The 15,160-nt window shown below is 42.2% G+C and overlaps 1 protein-coding gene across 1 annotated transcript; it reads right to left on the reverse strand.

The window, feature by feature from the left end:
* Positions 1 to 233: 233 nt before the first annotated feature.
* LOC101170338 (protein sel-1 homolog 3) lies at positions 234 to 15,098 on the reverse strand. Its single transcript, XM_011474455.3, has 24 exons — positions 14,861 to 15,098; positions 13,888 to 14,404; positions 13,676 to 13,802; positions 13,111 to 13,232; positions 12,815 to 12,930; positions 12,603 to 12,652; positions 11,868 to 11,991; positions 11,656 to 11,791; positions 11,373 to 11,519; positions 11,083 to 11,288; positions 10,822 to 11,001; positions 9,060 to 9,182; positions 6,836 to 6,976; positions 6,653 to 6,715; positions 6,397 to 6,573; positions 6,188 to 6,315; positions 5,767 to 5,850; positions 5,596 to 5,677; positions 5,335 to 5,410; positions 5,122 to 5,246; positions 4,830 to 4,951; positions 4,584 to 4,698; positions 4,327 to 4,390; positions 234 to 4,165 (listed from the first exon to the last, which is right to left on the reverse strand). Exons 1-24 carry the CDS (start codon positions 14,915 to 14,917, stop codon positions 3,957 to 3,959), a joined length of 3,291 nt encoding a protein of 1,096 aa, XP_011472757.1. The 5' UTR covers positions 14,918 to 15,098; the 3' UTR covers positions 234 to 3,956.
* Between the last annotated feature and the right edge of the window lie 62 nt (positions 15,099 to 15,160).

Consider the following 15,160-nt stretch of genomic DNA (forward strand, 5'->3'; position numbering starts at 1 on the left):
ATTGGCAGAAAATGAACTGTAAGATTTAGAGATGTACTTTATTTTATAAGTTTTTATTTAGATAACTACACAGTGCTATCTTGAAAAGTCAGTTTACATTGTAAAATGTCAATGTTGTAGTTTTAAATTAAAAAACAAATAGAATTTTTGTTTATGAGGGAAAATTTGTTATAAATCCATTCATATAATCCACTTCTGGCAGAAATGCTTTTACTGAACAGCAAAGACACTGGTTTGAGTAGAAAAAAAATCTGTTTTGGTTTAATGTTGAAAACATTTCTACGCACACAAGCATATAACACTTTAGCATTCATTGCTAGTCTGATGATCATTCAAGAATTTAAAAAAAACATAACATAAATATACAAGGTGGCCAATAAACGACATTCTTACCCTTTTATAACAATACCATTCAGAAACTCTCCTTCATGTCTCACAAAAAACACACAGTTGTTGTTGAGGAAACACTTTTATAGCCCAATCATTTCTAAATTTCCCCTATTTTTTTAAACCTTTTTTGACAATGAAAGTTGATTGAGAACCCGTTTCCATTTTCAATGATTACCTGGGCCAAAGTCATCCCAAAAACAAAGAGACGTTGACATTAAACTATTTAATAAGCTCAATAAAATGTTGATAACTACAGATGTTTGAAAACAGGGGGCAATAATCAGAGACAGAGGAATTTAGAGCCTTCTTTGTGTAAATTTGCCTTAAATTGAGGGACTTTTGTCTAAGAGTTGCCTCACTTGTTGCAGCAGAAAACTGGAAGGGTGTTTGTTTAGAGATTGTGCAGACTTTAGAGATGAGCAGATCATTGAAAACTAGAAAGTGTGAGTCCTGCTACTGGTATTAAGTATTTTCAACAGGCAGATTATTTTAATATGGTTTTGCAAATAAGCATAAACTAAATCATGTTTTATCGATGGAACTGACAGAGGTTCAGTTAACCAGTTAGAACAGATTGAAATGATTGCTCCAGGAACCAATCAGATTTCAGCATGGATACATGGTGTCAGTCTATAGAGACGTGTTACGTCAGCGCGGTCTAAAGTAAGTGAAACGGACATTTCGAAAGTTGAAAGTGGCGATGTATAAAATTATTACATCGTCTGCAAACAAAGGAATTTGGGGATTACCTGTAGCTCAAACCATATTATTCATATTGAATGATGTGGGTGTGCTGTTGATTTCCACCATTTTAACAATCTTTTCAAATAAATTGCTTCTATGCAGCTATTTTCATTTTCATAAATTATTCTCTCATTTTTCTGCAGAAAAAAATGTGTGCTCCTTTTCTCTACAGAACTGTTGAAATTTAGACGTAAAGTCTTGAAATCGGGATTTAGAAAAAAATATTTTTATGCACTAACGTCTCAATGTTTAAATGTTTGATTTATCATATTTAAAGTTCAAAGATCAGAAGGATCGATTCAAAAATGTTTTTAGGTACAGCAGGTCTGGCTCAAAATCTGTTTGTTTTTTATAAACATTAAATCCCATCATTTCTACCTTTTACAAGTGACATTTGTCACTTGGTAGTTTTTTTACTTAACTGATTAAATATGATCACAGAAAAATGTCTCATAAAAACATATCCCATGTAAAAAGGCTTCCCAGGACAGAGGCAGATGACGTCTGAGTGACAAGAAGGAAGAAGGAGGGAATTACTCAAGCCTAAAATTACACACAGTCATGTGGACATGAAGCAGCTCCACACAGAGTGGTTTACTTTGTAAAAGTTTCATTTAAATAATGATAGCTTTAAAAATAGCAGCCATGGCGCTAAAATGATACCCTGCGAGCCGGTCAAAGTTGTAAATAACTGTTAGAACAAAGCAGCATTAACCGTCTTTGGATGTGCAGCAGCTCAATTCCCCAGGAAATGAATTGCTGTTTTATTTTTATCACTGTTTGATATTTAAAAGAAAATAAGAAAAAGAAAGCTCAGGTGTCTCTGAAGCGTCACAAATCTTTTTTTTGTCATAAAGGGAAAACCACCTTATCTAATGTTGACCAAGGTCACCTGCACACCTAGAGTAAAATCAATAATATTTGAAATTCCTTCACTGCTTCCTCAGAATAGACATCAGGTCTAACCACACGCACTGTTGTTGAAAAAGCTGGTTCTTGCACAGCTTTATCATCAGTATGTGACTGATAGCTTCAGGAATCTAGAACGGCTAACTTATTAAGGAGCAGGAACACACCTTCTCTGCACATCCACCGCTTTGTTCTTATTCTGCTCCTTTTGAAACTGTGAAGAGTTTTTAAAAAAGCGCAGGAACTTATCAAACCTATCACAGAGCGCAACATTCCATAGGAGTCAGCTGCTCCTTAGAGATAAACATAAAAAATACACACAAAAATGATCAAATAAATGCCTGCTTTCCCCTGAAACATGGAGTTTTTCCCTCCAGTGGGGCTCTGCTGGTGGGATGGCAGCTTGCTTGGGATTAACTCCTCTGTAGGCGTTGCTTTTGTCAGGTCGCTGGTCTAAAACAGATTGTGTTTGTTTTTCTGTGTGAAGGAGTGGAATAAACCCAAGCAAAATTTAACAGGGTCTCCAACTTTAGAGGATGAGTGAATAAAGACAAAAAGGGGAGAAAAAGAGTGCAGATGTTTGGTCAAAGTCGTATTATTCTGGGGGGAAAAAGCGTTTAACACAGCGTCCGCAGTAACTGTACAAAAAGGGAGAAGGGTTAATGACTTTAGCTGGTTTTGCAGGTAAAAAGGTTGGAAATTCACTTCCTGAGTTTAGTTTTCTGATGTCAGGAAAACCGTTGATCAAATCAAGTCTTTTATTCTTTTCAAACAAGTCACAAAAAATGGTCACTGTGGGAGTACAACAACCACTCGAAGAAAACATCTTTATCCCGTCTTGACTTCAGACAGTTTCATGCTTCAGAAGCGCAGATGTTAGGGATCCGCTTGACTGAGGAAAACTTATTTTGTACAAATGTTTTATAACTGTAGTGCCTTTTTCACCCGAGGTCTCCTAATTAACAAAGTGCTCAGTTCATCAGAACACTTCAATCTGTCCACAAAAGTCAAACTGATTCCATACTCTCCACCAAAACTGAGGATGTCAGAGACTGGGCTGGAATGGGCTACAGGACTAGGAAGCCTGGTGGTGAGATGAAATCAGCTGCTGGAGAGTGGAAAGAACACCAAATAACTCTCTCTTAGTAACAGACTGAATATGTGGCAAAGAAAATGAAGAAGAAGCTACTGAACCGGATTCTAAATCTTAAGTGCACAGAAATCTGTGGATGGAGCTGAAAGGTCAAGCTTCCAAACATAAAACCAGAATGTCTTGCAGAAGATCTACAAAAAAGAATGAAGAGAAAACATTCTGTCCAACTACAAGTAAGATTCTGTGATTTCTTCAACAGTTTTCCCCCAGGACAGGATTCAGCAATACTGATAAACCTCACACGGTTTCATTTGCTTTCTTTGCACTTTCAAGAAAGAACCACAGACTAAAACATCTCAAATATATCACACAGTTCCTACAGCTGCTCGTCTGAGAGCTGTGCACTGAGCAGGATGGGAAAAAAACGTGAAGAGACCAGCTGTTCCCGCTTATCCTATGACTTTGACAGATTAACGAACGCGTTCAACTCACACAAAGAAATCAAACCTGAGTTCATTTGTAAACAAGGTGAGGCCCTCTTTCAAAAGTGAGACCTATGGTTCACCTGTTTGGTTCCCACCAGAGTTCAGGTGAGTTATCACATCGGCTGAACAAAGTAAATGTACCCTTTAGGTACTGCACTCAGTAAAATTCTAGTTAATCTTTTCAAAACAGCTATTTCTAAAATTCTGACCCTGTATGTTGAAATAAAATTCCAAAAAGAATTACGGGCTGATCACTTCTATGTGGGCAAATGTCCAAAAGGAGCAGGAGAGCCGATTCCCTGTTTCCCTCTCAGGGTCTGGAGTTGTGTTTCATGTCAGATGAGATGACAGACAAACGTGATCCAGAAAACACACACACACACGCCAGTCAGGGTCACCACCACATCCCCGGCCTGTCGGAGCCACAGCTCGCCGTTGTCCGTCAGCCACCGGCCGCCCTCTGCCCCAGCAACCCCACCTTCCGCTCCGCTTTCATGGCGTCTGACTGAAGACGTCCTCCTCCTCACTGGGAAAGCGCCGCCCCCTGTGTTGAAAACAACAAAAACAAATGGCAGACTCAGAAGCTGCAGATGCTACTCTGACAAACACAGATTTACACATCATGAACAATTCAGAGATGATGTTGACCAATATGTGCAGAAACTGCGCCATCTTGTGGCCGATGCATGTTGGTGTGTTTCATACCGAGGCAGCTCTGTAGTGGCATGATGACAGCAAGAACAAAGGCGGAGAGAAGCGATGCATATGCCTATAGAGAAAAGACAAAAACATTTTAATAAATGATTGCCATTTAAAACATCAGCTTATAATGGATTGAATGTCTTATTCATGAGCTTAATTTGGGTTTTCGAATCTTTGAATAATTGAAAGGTAGATAATGATGATGGTGCATTGAAACTGCTCTCACTACGTTCAGCGTGAGCTAATTATGTGATGCCTACCAACAGGAGCTGCACGCCGTTCTGAGTCATCTTCCTCAAGGCTTTCTCCATCTGGAGTCCGAGCACCGCTAAAGAACAGGGAGTAATTGCCTCCTCATCCTCCATCTCCACACATCTTGAGAGACACAACCAAACTGTGTTAGGATGATTAGAGCCGGATCATGAGCCTTCCTGCTCGAGCTTCAAAACAAGCCCTGCAACAGGCTGACTGCAGCTTTTGGACATGGCTGCTCTGTGCTGCACCACCTTTTCAAGATCTTCTCCATCACAGAGTCCGGCTCATCCTGAAGAGACGCGTTGAAAGAGCGCAGGATGCCGGCTGGAAGAACGTGGCCCTGTTGTGCCAAAGCAGCCAAGCTGTACATTCCCTAAAAACAGAATTACCACAGCAGACTGATGGGTTGCTCTCTCGGAAAAGTCTCAGAATAATAATCCAGTGGGATGCAGTTTGCGTTTTGTTGCAGTGGGCCTCAGTCAGTGGAAGTTTAATTAAGTTTATCATAGGGTGATGTGATTACAGCCAGAGTATATCTGTCACCTGAGGGCTGCCCGCGTGAGCTGCTCTGCTGTACATTGATACGGCCAGCTCGGCCAAGGATAATGAGTCCTCTCCTGCGCCCGAGGAGCTGCGGCTGCAGTAGTAGTCTCCCATTTTCAGCAGAGCTATCAGGAGGACAAATATTTGCCGTTTGGTGATCGGACTGGCACGGGAAGAGAAAGGTCAAAGCTAAATGAAATAGGACGGACTCACCTGATGGATGAGGTTGAGAGTTTAATATCGAGTAGTTGTAATATCTCCACTGACAATCGCAGCCGTGACTCAGCTCCTGGGAACACGGGGAAAAAGGAGCAGAGTAATAATAATGAAGCTTATTCCATGAACTGCTGATAATTTCCCTGTGGTGTAGTTCTCCCTGCGTTACTGGAATCGCGTGCAGTCCGTCCTTCATCTATCACAGAACTCTGCACGCGAGCAGGTCAAAAGATCAGGCGGGAGTTGTTTTACACAAACCTCACACAGGTGAGCAGCGTTTGTCTGGGCTAAAGTGAGACCCGTCTCTGCTGCCAAGATGTATTTCAAAAGAGCCTCCTCCCTGTCGGGCACACAAAAGGACAGATAAGAAGCAATAAAGACAAAAAGCTCACGCCGCAAAGAAAATCCCAATGTGAATTCAGTTCTTACCGAGAGCCCTGGAGGTAGGCTTGAAGGGCCTCCCTGACCATAAACCCAAGGTGTCCGTTCTGTTCGCAGACCTTCCTGAGCAGTCTAGAATGAGGTGGATGCATGGATGTGAATTTTGGACCCTGATTTAATTAAAATAAACAGAAAGCATGCTAGGATGATCTTAAATTAGCTCCAGATAAGTGGAGGTCATTCTGAAGAAAGCAGCAGCAGAAGGACATGTTTAAAGTCAGAAACTTTGGAAAGTAAAATCTCTGTAATCCAGACAACAGTGCAGAGACAGAGGCTCTTATTTTTAGATATGCAAATCCTGGCTTCCGACCTTGAATTAGCCACTGTCATTGAAATGAAATTCCGATGAGCTGCAGGGTACAGAGCCAATAACAAAGCTTTCTTCACCCAGCTAATGAATGCCTCTTACATCACAGCCCTCTCCGCATCCTGAGACACCCCTTCCAGGTTTCCTGTCGAAAGGTACCACGCTGCTTCCACCGATGCAGCGACGTGGCCGAACCGCGATGCGTTCAGGAACTGCTGGAACGCAGCACTCTGTGGGATCACATCAGCAGCACCTCAGCTTCACGATAACACTCAAACAAGCTGAGGAAAAAAACAAAAGAAAGATCGAACCTCGTTCTTCCAGGGTCTGTCGGGGATTTGCCCACTGAGGTGATAAACTCCCAGGTTAAACATCCCATCGTCGCTCCCTTTTAAGGCAGCTTGTTCGAAATATTTCACCGCGTTTTTGTAGTCCTTCAGGATTTTCCCATGGTACCAGCCCAAGCCGTTCAAGGCATTAATTGAGCCCTAAAGCGAGGAAACAGACACTGGCATTCATAGTGAAGCCATAAGCTGTAAACACATATATCGATTGCCGCTCACTCACCAGCGCAGCAGCTTCTTTCAGCAGCCGAAAACCTCGAGTGTAGTTTCTTTTCACTCCCTGGCCCTGAAGGAGTCACATCAATCAGAGAATCGATAAGTGTCAAAACAAAGACTCCGCACACACAAACTAAAGGTCCAGCCTTCGATTCAATCACATAATGTGGGTCTTTATGATTTCACACACCTTCATTAGCAGGATGGAGTAGTCGTACATGGCAGAGGGGTCCTTCTTTTGTATGGCACTCCTCTCAAACCACTTCACCGCACTCGCTATGTCTTTGGACACTCGGTTGTGTCCCCAGTAAAGCATCATTCCCAGTCGTCTCTAAAGGTGAGGGAGTTGTTGTTAGGCTGCGATGCCCTCAAAGGACAAGGTGAAGGCCTGAGTTCCCATTGTACTTGCCTTCTGTGCACTCCAGAGGCTGACCTGCAGTGGCCTTAAAGACCCACTCTGATGTAAATTGTGTTTTTGCTGTTTTTAACATGTTCTTGCTGAATTTTTTTTTGACGATCAGTGACATATATGAAGAAAATTAAGCTTAGTAGTTAGATAAGTGAGTTGAAATGCATCAATTCCAACAATTCTGTTAGGAAAAGATTGTACAGTGTAACCATCGCTATAACGCTGATCTCCCTGTTTCCTGGTTTTTTTCAGCGTCACTCTGCATGCTTACTTTTCAGCACACTGATTGGCTGTTGGCCTTGTCAATCAATCCCCTGTGTGCCGTGTCTCCTGTGCAGAATGCTCTCAGGTTGGCACATTGGCACAAATTCTCGATCACAAGCAGATCTCTGTTTTCATTCTGGGGTAGCCACGGTGCAGAGGTAGAGCGGTTGAACTCTGATTGGAAGATTGCAGGTTCCTTTCCCGCCTTACCCACCCATGTGTCAACGTGTCCTTGGGCAAGACAATCAACCCCACGTCGCTCGTGGTGGTTATAGGTTGTCGCCAGTTTTAGTCAGCGGAGCCGCCATCAGTGTGGGAATGGGACTGTGACTGTCAAACACTTTGGGCCTTCGAGGAAGGTAGTAAAGTATTATAGAAGTATAAACCACTCACCATACCATGAAACCAGACTTATTTTCTGCAAAGGTTTCAACTTTGAGAGTTTGAACAAGAGAGAAAAGTGTGAAAATGTTCATGTAAGTCTAAGACCAGTGTATAAAAGTTGGTAGTGGGGGAATTTAAACCCCTAAAATAATCTTTTATCCAATTTTGCTGATTTCACCTGTCGTAGGTTATTTCTGTAACTGTTCTATGTAAATGTTCTTGTTACATAGAAAAGCTGCGAGCTCCCTGCTCTGCTCCATTCTGATGCATCCACTGTCAGACAAATAGATCCATGTACGTCTTTGTTTTCCTCGTATGATCTGGATCTAAAGTGTACGGCTGGATATTTTCAATATTGCTCAGCATTTTTGTTGCCAGGTTATGGAGCTAGAGTCAGGACTTTAGTTTGTACTTGTATATTTGGTTTCGGGCATGAAAATTCTTATATCGAATATTGCTCAATAATCAGATAAAAAGATAAAAGCCTATAATTATTTTTTGAAAAGCTTCAAAACATAAACACGCACACAAATACATATCACATCAAAAGATTTGCTGATGGAGGCCTATTTATAAAAACAAAACATGAATGACATCTTTAGGAACACAAGATATTCCTACTAAAAAAAAACTCAGGATGCCCATTATGACACATTGCATTTAGAAAAAGTAATATACTTTAAAAAAAAAGTAAGAGAAGCAGCGGATGTCAGAATTGACTTCTTTACACTCTTTCACTGTGTCTACTGTGTTCACGCTGGTTCCAGACAGCTTCTCCACACTGGGAGAGTCTCTGACTGGTGTCATGAACCCACACATGATCTGTGTGAATGTAATCATGTTTGGTCGAGAGCAGTGCAGAGCCCTACCCTCCTCTCGCAATGATTGGATGGAGATTTTAGAAACATGATTGGTCAAAATTCGCAGCTCAATGGTTCTTCCAGGCATACCAAATAAAAAAAAATGTTTTGAAGGTTTTGTTTTGTACCTGCAGCCTGGAACTTGGAACATGAAACTTTCATTTTTAAAATGTGTGCAAGTTACTAAACATAACTTACAAGTACAAAACTAAGAGGGGCTGTAAGCTAACAGGAAAGCATGTAAACAGAGAGCTCTCAACAACAGAGAGGGGAAGGGTATGCGGGTTGCTCCACGCCAACAGTCCCACTCACAACTCAGAGGTAAATTTCAAATGAACTCCTGCCGCTCTGCAGAAACTATGTCCTAGAAAAAAGGCGTAGTTTTTTGGGCGTTTGACTAACGGCATAATCTCAATTAAAATACCACGCTTTGACAACAGAACAAAAGAGGATCAGAGTGGGTCTTTGAGCAAAAACTGAAGCGGTTTGAAACGTACCTGTGCCTCCACATCTCCTCTCTCAGCTTGGAATTCCAAATACTGGAAGACGTCACTCGACTCGTCTGTCAGGCTCTTCAAATCCTCCTCATTGCTTAAGTAGATGGGTTCAGGGATGTATTGCTAAACACAAAATACAGAGAATGGATTTTAAAGCCACTTTCTTTTTGACAAACTGTATTTGGTGTTTTAACAATTTAAAGACTACAGTGCAGCAGCAAGACAAAACAGTAGACTTGACTTGTTTTTTTTCTCTTTTTTCCTTCCAGTAGCTGAAAAAAAGACTTTGTCGTTAAATGAACGACCATGGGAGTATTTCAGGCAGGCAACTCAAGCAGTGTGTTTACCGGGTTACTCCTCCCCGCTGGTGCTTAAGTCTAATCAACTCACCTGTTTACCGTCCTACTTAAGTTCCAGGTGTGCGGTCCAATCCCTCTTCTTCTGTTTCCGCGAGCTCTGCATTCGTCACCCCACCCTCCCCCCCAGCTTCCACCTGTGAGCTCCGTTAGCAGTTTAATACCCAAAGTTTTCTATGGAGATCTTTGTTTTATGTATCTGAACGGAGCCTTATGCCAAACTAAAAGAAATATGGAAATAAATCTTCTTTACTCTATGAGTTGTCTGACTGAAATATTCACAAATTTCATCCTAAAGCAAAAAATGTTTGTCGAATAACTTTGTTTAAAAAGTGCATACAGGGCTCGGCTAAACTGGGTCGAAAATCTGTTTTCAGCTCACTTTCATGATTTAGCATGTAAAAAGTTAAAAACCAGATTAAAAAAATAAGAAATACTTTAATTCCAAATATAAAATCTGATTAATTGAGACTGACTGGACTTGCGCTGACAGACTGAACGACAGATCTGGCAACAGGAGCAAACAACTGTGAATTAAATGGTGCTTCTCTTTTTAGTAATTTAATTGTTTAACTAGCTCCTTATCAGCTGAGTCAATTCTATACAGCCAAAGCAACACAATGAAAAACAGAATTGTTCTATTATTACAAACTGCAAACAGAAAACAATCTCACCAAGTATATAGTCACCAGTTTGTATGTTTTATTTTTCATAAAATAATGTTTCGTAGTTGAAAATTCAAACTGGGGGAGAAATAATCAACTCTACTGTTCATCACCTCAATTCATTAGATGCAGCTTAATAGTCTGGGGCTAAACAGGAAATTAGTTGGAAGCAGCCTTTTTTTCTCATAACAGCCTTCTTATCTGCGAGGTGCTTTCCTCATTTATCCAGACGGCTCTATTTTTAAACGAAGACGCAAGGCTTGTCCACTCTCCCTCCACTGAAGCCCGGACAGCAAACATGCTATCAGTCATAGTGTGTTGTGATTGAGGGCTTCAGACACAACCTTTCTGTAAAGATTCAAAATAGTCTGCTCAAGGTGGCAGGAGTTGAATTTGCCGGAGCAGGTAAATGTGAGGACGACAAAATCTGTCTGTCTGCCTTGAAAATCCCTTTTAAAGCTGCATTCAATCTGTTAAATCCTCACAAAAGCAATATGTAAAAGCAGCTCTCTGAAAGGGACAGAGCGGATGTGTTTGTGAGGCTCTTCTGGATGTGTTTGCATGTGGAGCTCATCGACGTGAGCGTGATATCGATTTAATGATGGTATTCTCAGCAGGTATGTAAACAAGTGGTTTTCTCCCCGAAGAGTAAACATGAGCTTCTATAGCTGTGTGACAGATTTCCATAAATGGTGTTCACAATAGGAGGACTAATAAAGATAAAAGTATGTTTACTGATACCTCCATTTCATGTGCTTGGGAATGGTCGATGCTGCTCTGAGCTCCAACATTGGAATAATATGCGTAAGCGAGGTCCAGGTCTTTAGGAAACCCATCAGCTCCAAGTGTGTGTTTGTACCCAGCATGCATCAGGGCAAACCGATCATCTCCCAGGGCGCCAATCAAACTATAGACATGACCCTGAAAGCCGCAGACAAGGCAGTGTGATGAAAAATCGTCACACATGGACCACAGGACTCATTAGGATGGATGAGAGTCTACCTGATCTTGACTGACTGGGAGTCCCAGACCGGACATGTGCGCGGCAGCCAGCAAGAGAGATGCTCTGTGGTTTCCAAAGCAGGAGGAAATTTGTAAAAACGCCAATGAGCTGGACGAGATATTTGTTTGTGCCTCATCCACAGGAAGCATGCTTTGAACTGCCAGGTCAAACAAAACGCTGCCAAGTTGCTTCAAACCCAGAGACCCTGCAGAAGATTAAAAAACGCTGTGAGTTCAAACTGCTTCAAACTTCTTCTTCTTCTTCTCATGTTCGGTTGTGGTTGTTAAACCTGCTCTGATTTCTTCCTCGTTTCGCTGCAGGAAATGAAAGAGCGCAGCGTGCTTGAGTTGTGTTTCCCAGGTCCATGCTTGTCTGCATGTTTTCTCTGCTTTGTTCATCTGACTCCACTGGAGTAGGAAGTGAGGAGTACATACAGCTGAAATCACACCATAAGAACAATCTGTCAGCAGCACTGTTCTCACTCTTCACAGTTGTGTTGGATGTGGACAAGGGTCCTTTGTGTACATTTGCTATGACGCCACGTATTACCAACACATGCAAGCAATTTTTACCTTTGTTGGCTGACCGGGGGTGAACCTCAGACACTTGCTTCAGGAAGGCTTCTGTGAATCCTTTCGCCTCCCGACATTCTCCATGAACCCTGTCCAGCCCCTGTAAGGCTGACTTGGGGGGCAGTGGATTTTTTACCTGTTTAATGAAAAGCTCATTTTAAAGGGTACTTACTAAAATAGTAATGATTATGATTGTGTGATGAAGACGTCACCTCCTTTGTTCCAAGGCGGTAGTATTTAATAGGCCCGAAATATCCACGGATGCCTGGTAGATATTTTCCTCCTCCGATCACAAAATATCCGTCAGTGTCGTCATAGTGGAGGCTGCCACGAAATCTGTGATGGTTAATGAGAGTCAGACCAAAGGTCATAGTTACTCCGTGTGCTTAAAGCGCTCTTTTGACTAATAAATCAGAATAAAGATTAAAGTCCCACTCCAGTCATCTTTTTGCTCTATTGTAAAGCGTTCCCAGTGCTCTTATATCACGATTATGCTGTTTTTAGCTCATTTGTTTTTTTAAACTGTGCCGTTTTCTGGGACATAGTTTCTGCAGAGCGGCAGTAGTTGATCAGAAATTCACCTTCTGAGTTGGAGGTGGAGGGTGTTGGCATGAAACAACCGCTCTCCCATCTGTTCACACTCTCCCCCACTAGATTACAGCCCATCACACCCCCCAAACTTCACATTCCCGCTACAACAAAAATGGTCCAGTCGATCCGTTTTGAAACAGATTCCAGCTCAGATGAGGAGAACAAAGACACACATGGATGAATTTGTCTGCACATGGATGCAGAAATTATGTCCTAGAAAACGACAAAAGTTTTTAGATTTTGGATAAAACCAGCATAATCAGAATTAAAAGAGCACTGGGAATGCTTTACAATAGATAAAAAGATAATTGGAGAGGGACTTTTTTTAAAAAAAAGAAAGAAAAGTAAGCTCTTACTGATAGTTAAATCTGCGGGTTTCATTTTCCCAGGTAGCTTCCATCCTAATCTGAAATTCCCACCCAACAGAAGCACAAGCAAATAAAGAATCTTTTAGAGTTTCACAGCTGTTTCATAAAAGCCAGAAAAACAAGGCTTAGAGATTAACAGCAGTCTTTTATTGCCACTAAACAACCCCCTCCACTCAGTATCTCACGCTGGGGTGGTATACCTTTGAGTCCAGCATGTAACAGTCCAATCTGATCCATTTCCACAGGGGCAGCACAATGTTGGCCCGAAATGCTTCATCCTTTCCTGTTGTCAGGCGCGTCTGAATTATGATGTCTCCTAAGCAGGAGATCTGACAGTCACATTTTTCACCAAAGGAAATTCAAACCTCTTTATTTATATATGACGCAGTCTGTTCCACTGTCACACAAAACACTCATCATCCCTCACAACCATCTCAGGACACCTCAGTCAAATCCTCAATGACGGCTTGTGTCTACACAAGCTGCCGTGGCCCACCTGTTTCTGTGAGCTGTATGAGGACAGAGTCGTACGAATTGCTCCTGTCGATGTGATGGATGATCCCACAGAGGTTCTGGTGACACTGTTCCACCAGGTAGATCCACACAGACAAGGTGATGCTGAAAGCCAAGCAGTAAAACTTGATTTGACCAACTGTTGCTTTATCCACTGAAGCGTGTGGTTGGAATAAAATTGCTGCTCTGTCTGGGGTTATATCGGACGCTAAGGAAGAAGCTCCAGGCGAAAGGCGTGATGAAGCTCGTTAAGTTGTGTAACAGTGCAGAGAAGCAAAAATAATAGTGAAACACACTCTAATGGATGTTTGCGCTGAGCAAGAAACAATCACTGACCTGTGACCTTCTGACTTGCTGAGCGCAACAAAGTTCTGGCAAGCTGTACTTTAAAGTCTGGGCCAATATGTGCTTCTGTCCACCTTTATAAAAGTTAACATCTAAAAAGCCTGCTTTTTAAGCACTTGATGCAATATAAACAGACATCACAGGAAATCAGTTCTTCGTACAGAAAAGGCTGCAGGTAATTGATGAGTCTGTGAGAGTCAGACCTCGGCTGGGTCACAGCGTGAAGACGGGCTCTCTCCAGGTCCATGTTGACGAAAGGCCGAAACCTCCGCACCAACCCAAAGCGCTCACCAGTACTCGCCAAAGGAAAGCTCAGCACATCAGTCACATCTGTGGTATAAGAAGCATGCTTTCAATAAAAGAAGTTATGTTTTGCCACTGAGATGAGGATGTTATTTTAGCAAAAAGCTCTGACCTGACTCGTGAGGGCACTGAGGGATTCTGTTGCTGGTCATCAGCCACGCCAGCTGAGCAGACAACGAAGGGCACCCAGCGAGGGGTTTACTTGGCCACTCAAACAGCGGCATCACCTGCAGCACTTTATAAACCTTCAAGACAGAGCTGTGCTGTGTGGCGATTTCACTGCTTAAGTAGTCCAACCAGGCACAGACTGTCACATTCTGGTTGTCCAATATGTTCCCGTTGAGGAAGTCATGATGATCTGAAATGGATGGAGGCAATCTGAGCCGCACCGGCTGAATCCTGTGGACTTGAGGTGCACTGCTGATCCATTTTCTCCTGAAAACCACCAAATCTGTCTTCCTTAATGTTGACACCACCTCCACTGTGAGCTGACAGGGCCCGGAGCACTGAAACCGCACACAGACCACTGAGCCATCTGCCACTTCGTCAGGGACTGAGTCAAACCCTATGAAATTGTCAGGCAAGGTTTCACCACTCTGGGCTGAAATGGACTGGAACACACAGAGTCCCTGAGGGAAGCGGAGAAAAAATGAAATGGAATGAAGGGAAGGTAAAGAAAAACAATAGTTCTGTTCGTGCTCTTTCAAACAAATTAAACAGTCTTTCAGGGAGTGTGCAGCCCCCCCCCCCAACAGCTGTTCACAGCAACTGAAAAGGGTGACAGGGAAGCTCCAGAGAGATTAACAATGAGCTGGAACTTGTTATAATAAAGCCTTACACAGCTGAGCAGAACTGTGGACTCCAGCAATCAACTTAATTATTTAGATTGGTAATTAAATTAGAATATTCAATAAGTGTTTTGGACTAAATAATAGCCGTAGAAGAATTCACATTTCTCTTGAGGCTAAATGTTAATGTGAAGGTGATTGTTTCAGAGTAAAGAAACATTTCAGTACAGATTCTGATACGAACCTGAGGTGACTTTAAGTGGGATCGCAGCAGTAAAGAGGAAAAACGCTCCTTACCAGTAGAACAGAGGAAGTCAGTACGTATCCAACAATGACAGACTGGATTCCCTTCATGTCGACTCTGCTTTAGGTACGAATTAAATACTTCATAAAAACAAACAGTTAATCCTTGGATTCATGATTTTATTTTAAAATTTCTTTTGTAATCCAGAAAGTTCGTTTGCGCTGAAATCAACTCGACTTGCAGTTTGACACCTGGCAGTTTATTACCAAACAGGTGGCCAATGTGTGAGCACACACCCTGTGGAATGCAGCATTTCCTGATAGTCTGGTGCAGCGCGTTCAGCAACTAGACTG

Source organism: Oryzias latipes, chromosome 4 (genome assembly GCF_002234675.1).
Source record: "Oryzias latipes chromosome 4, ASM223467v1".
Lineage (NCBI taxonomy): Eukaryota > Metazoa > Chordata > Actinopteri > Beloniformes > Adrianichthyidae > Oryzias > Oryzias latipes.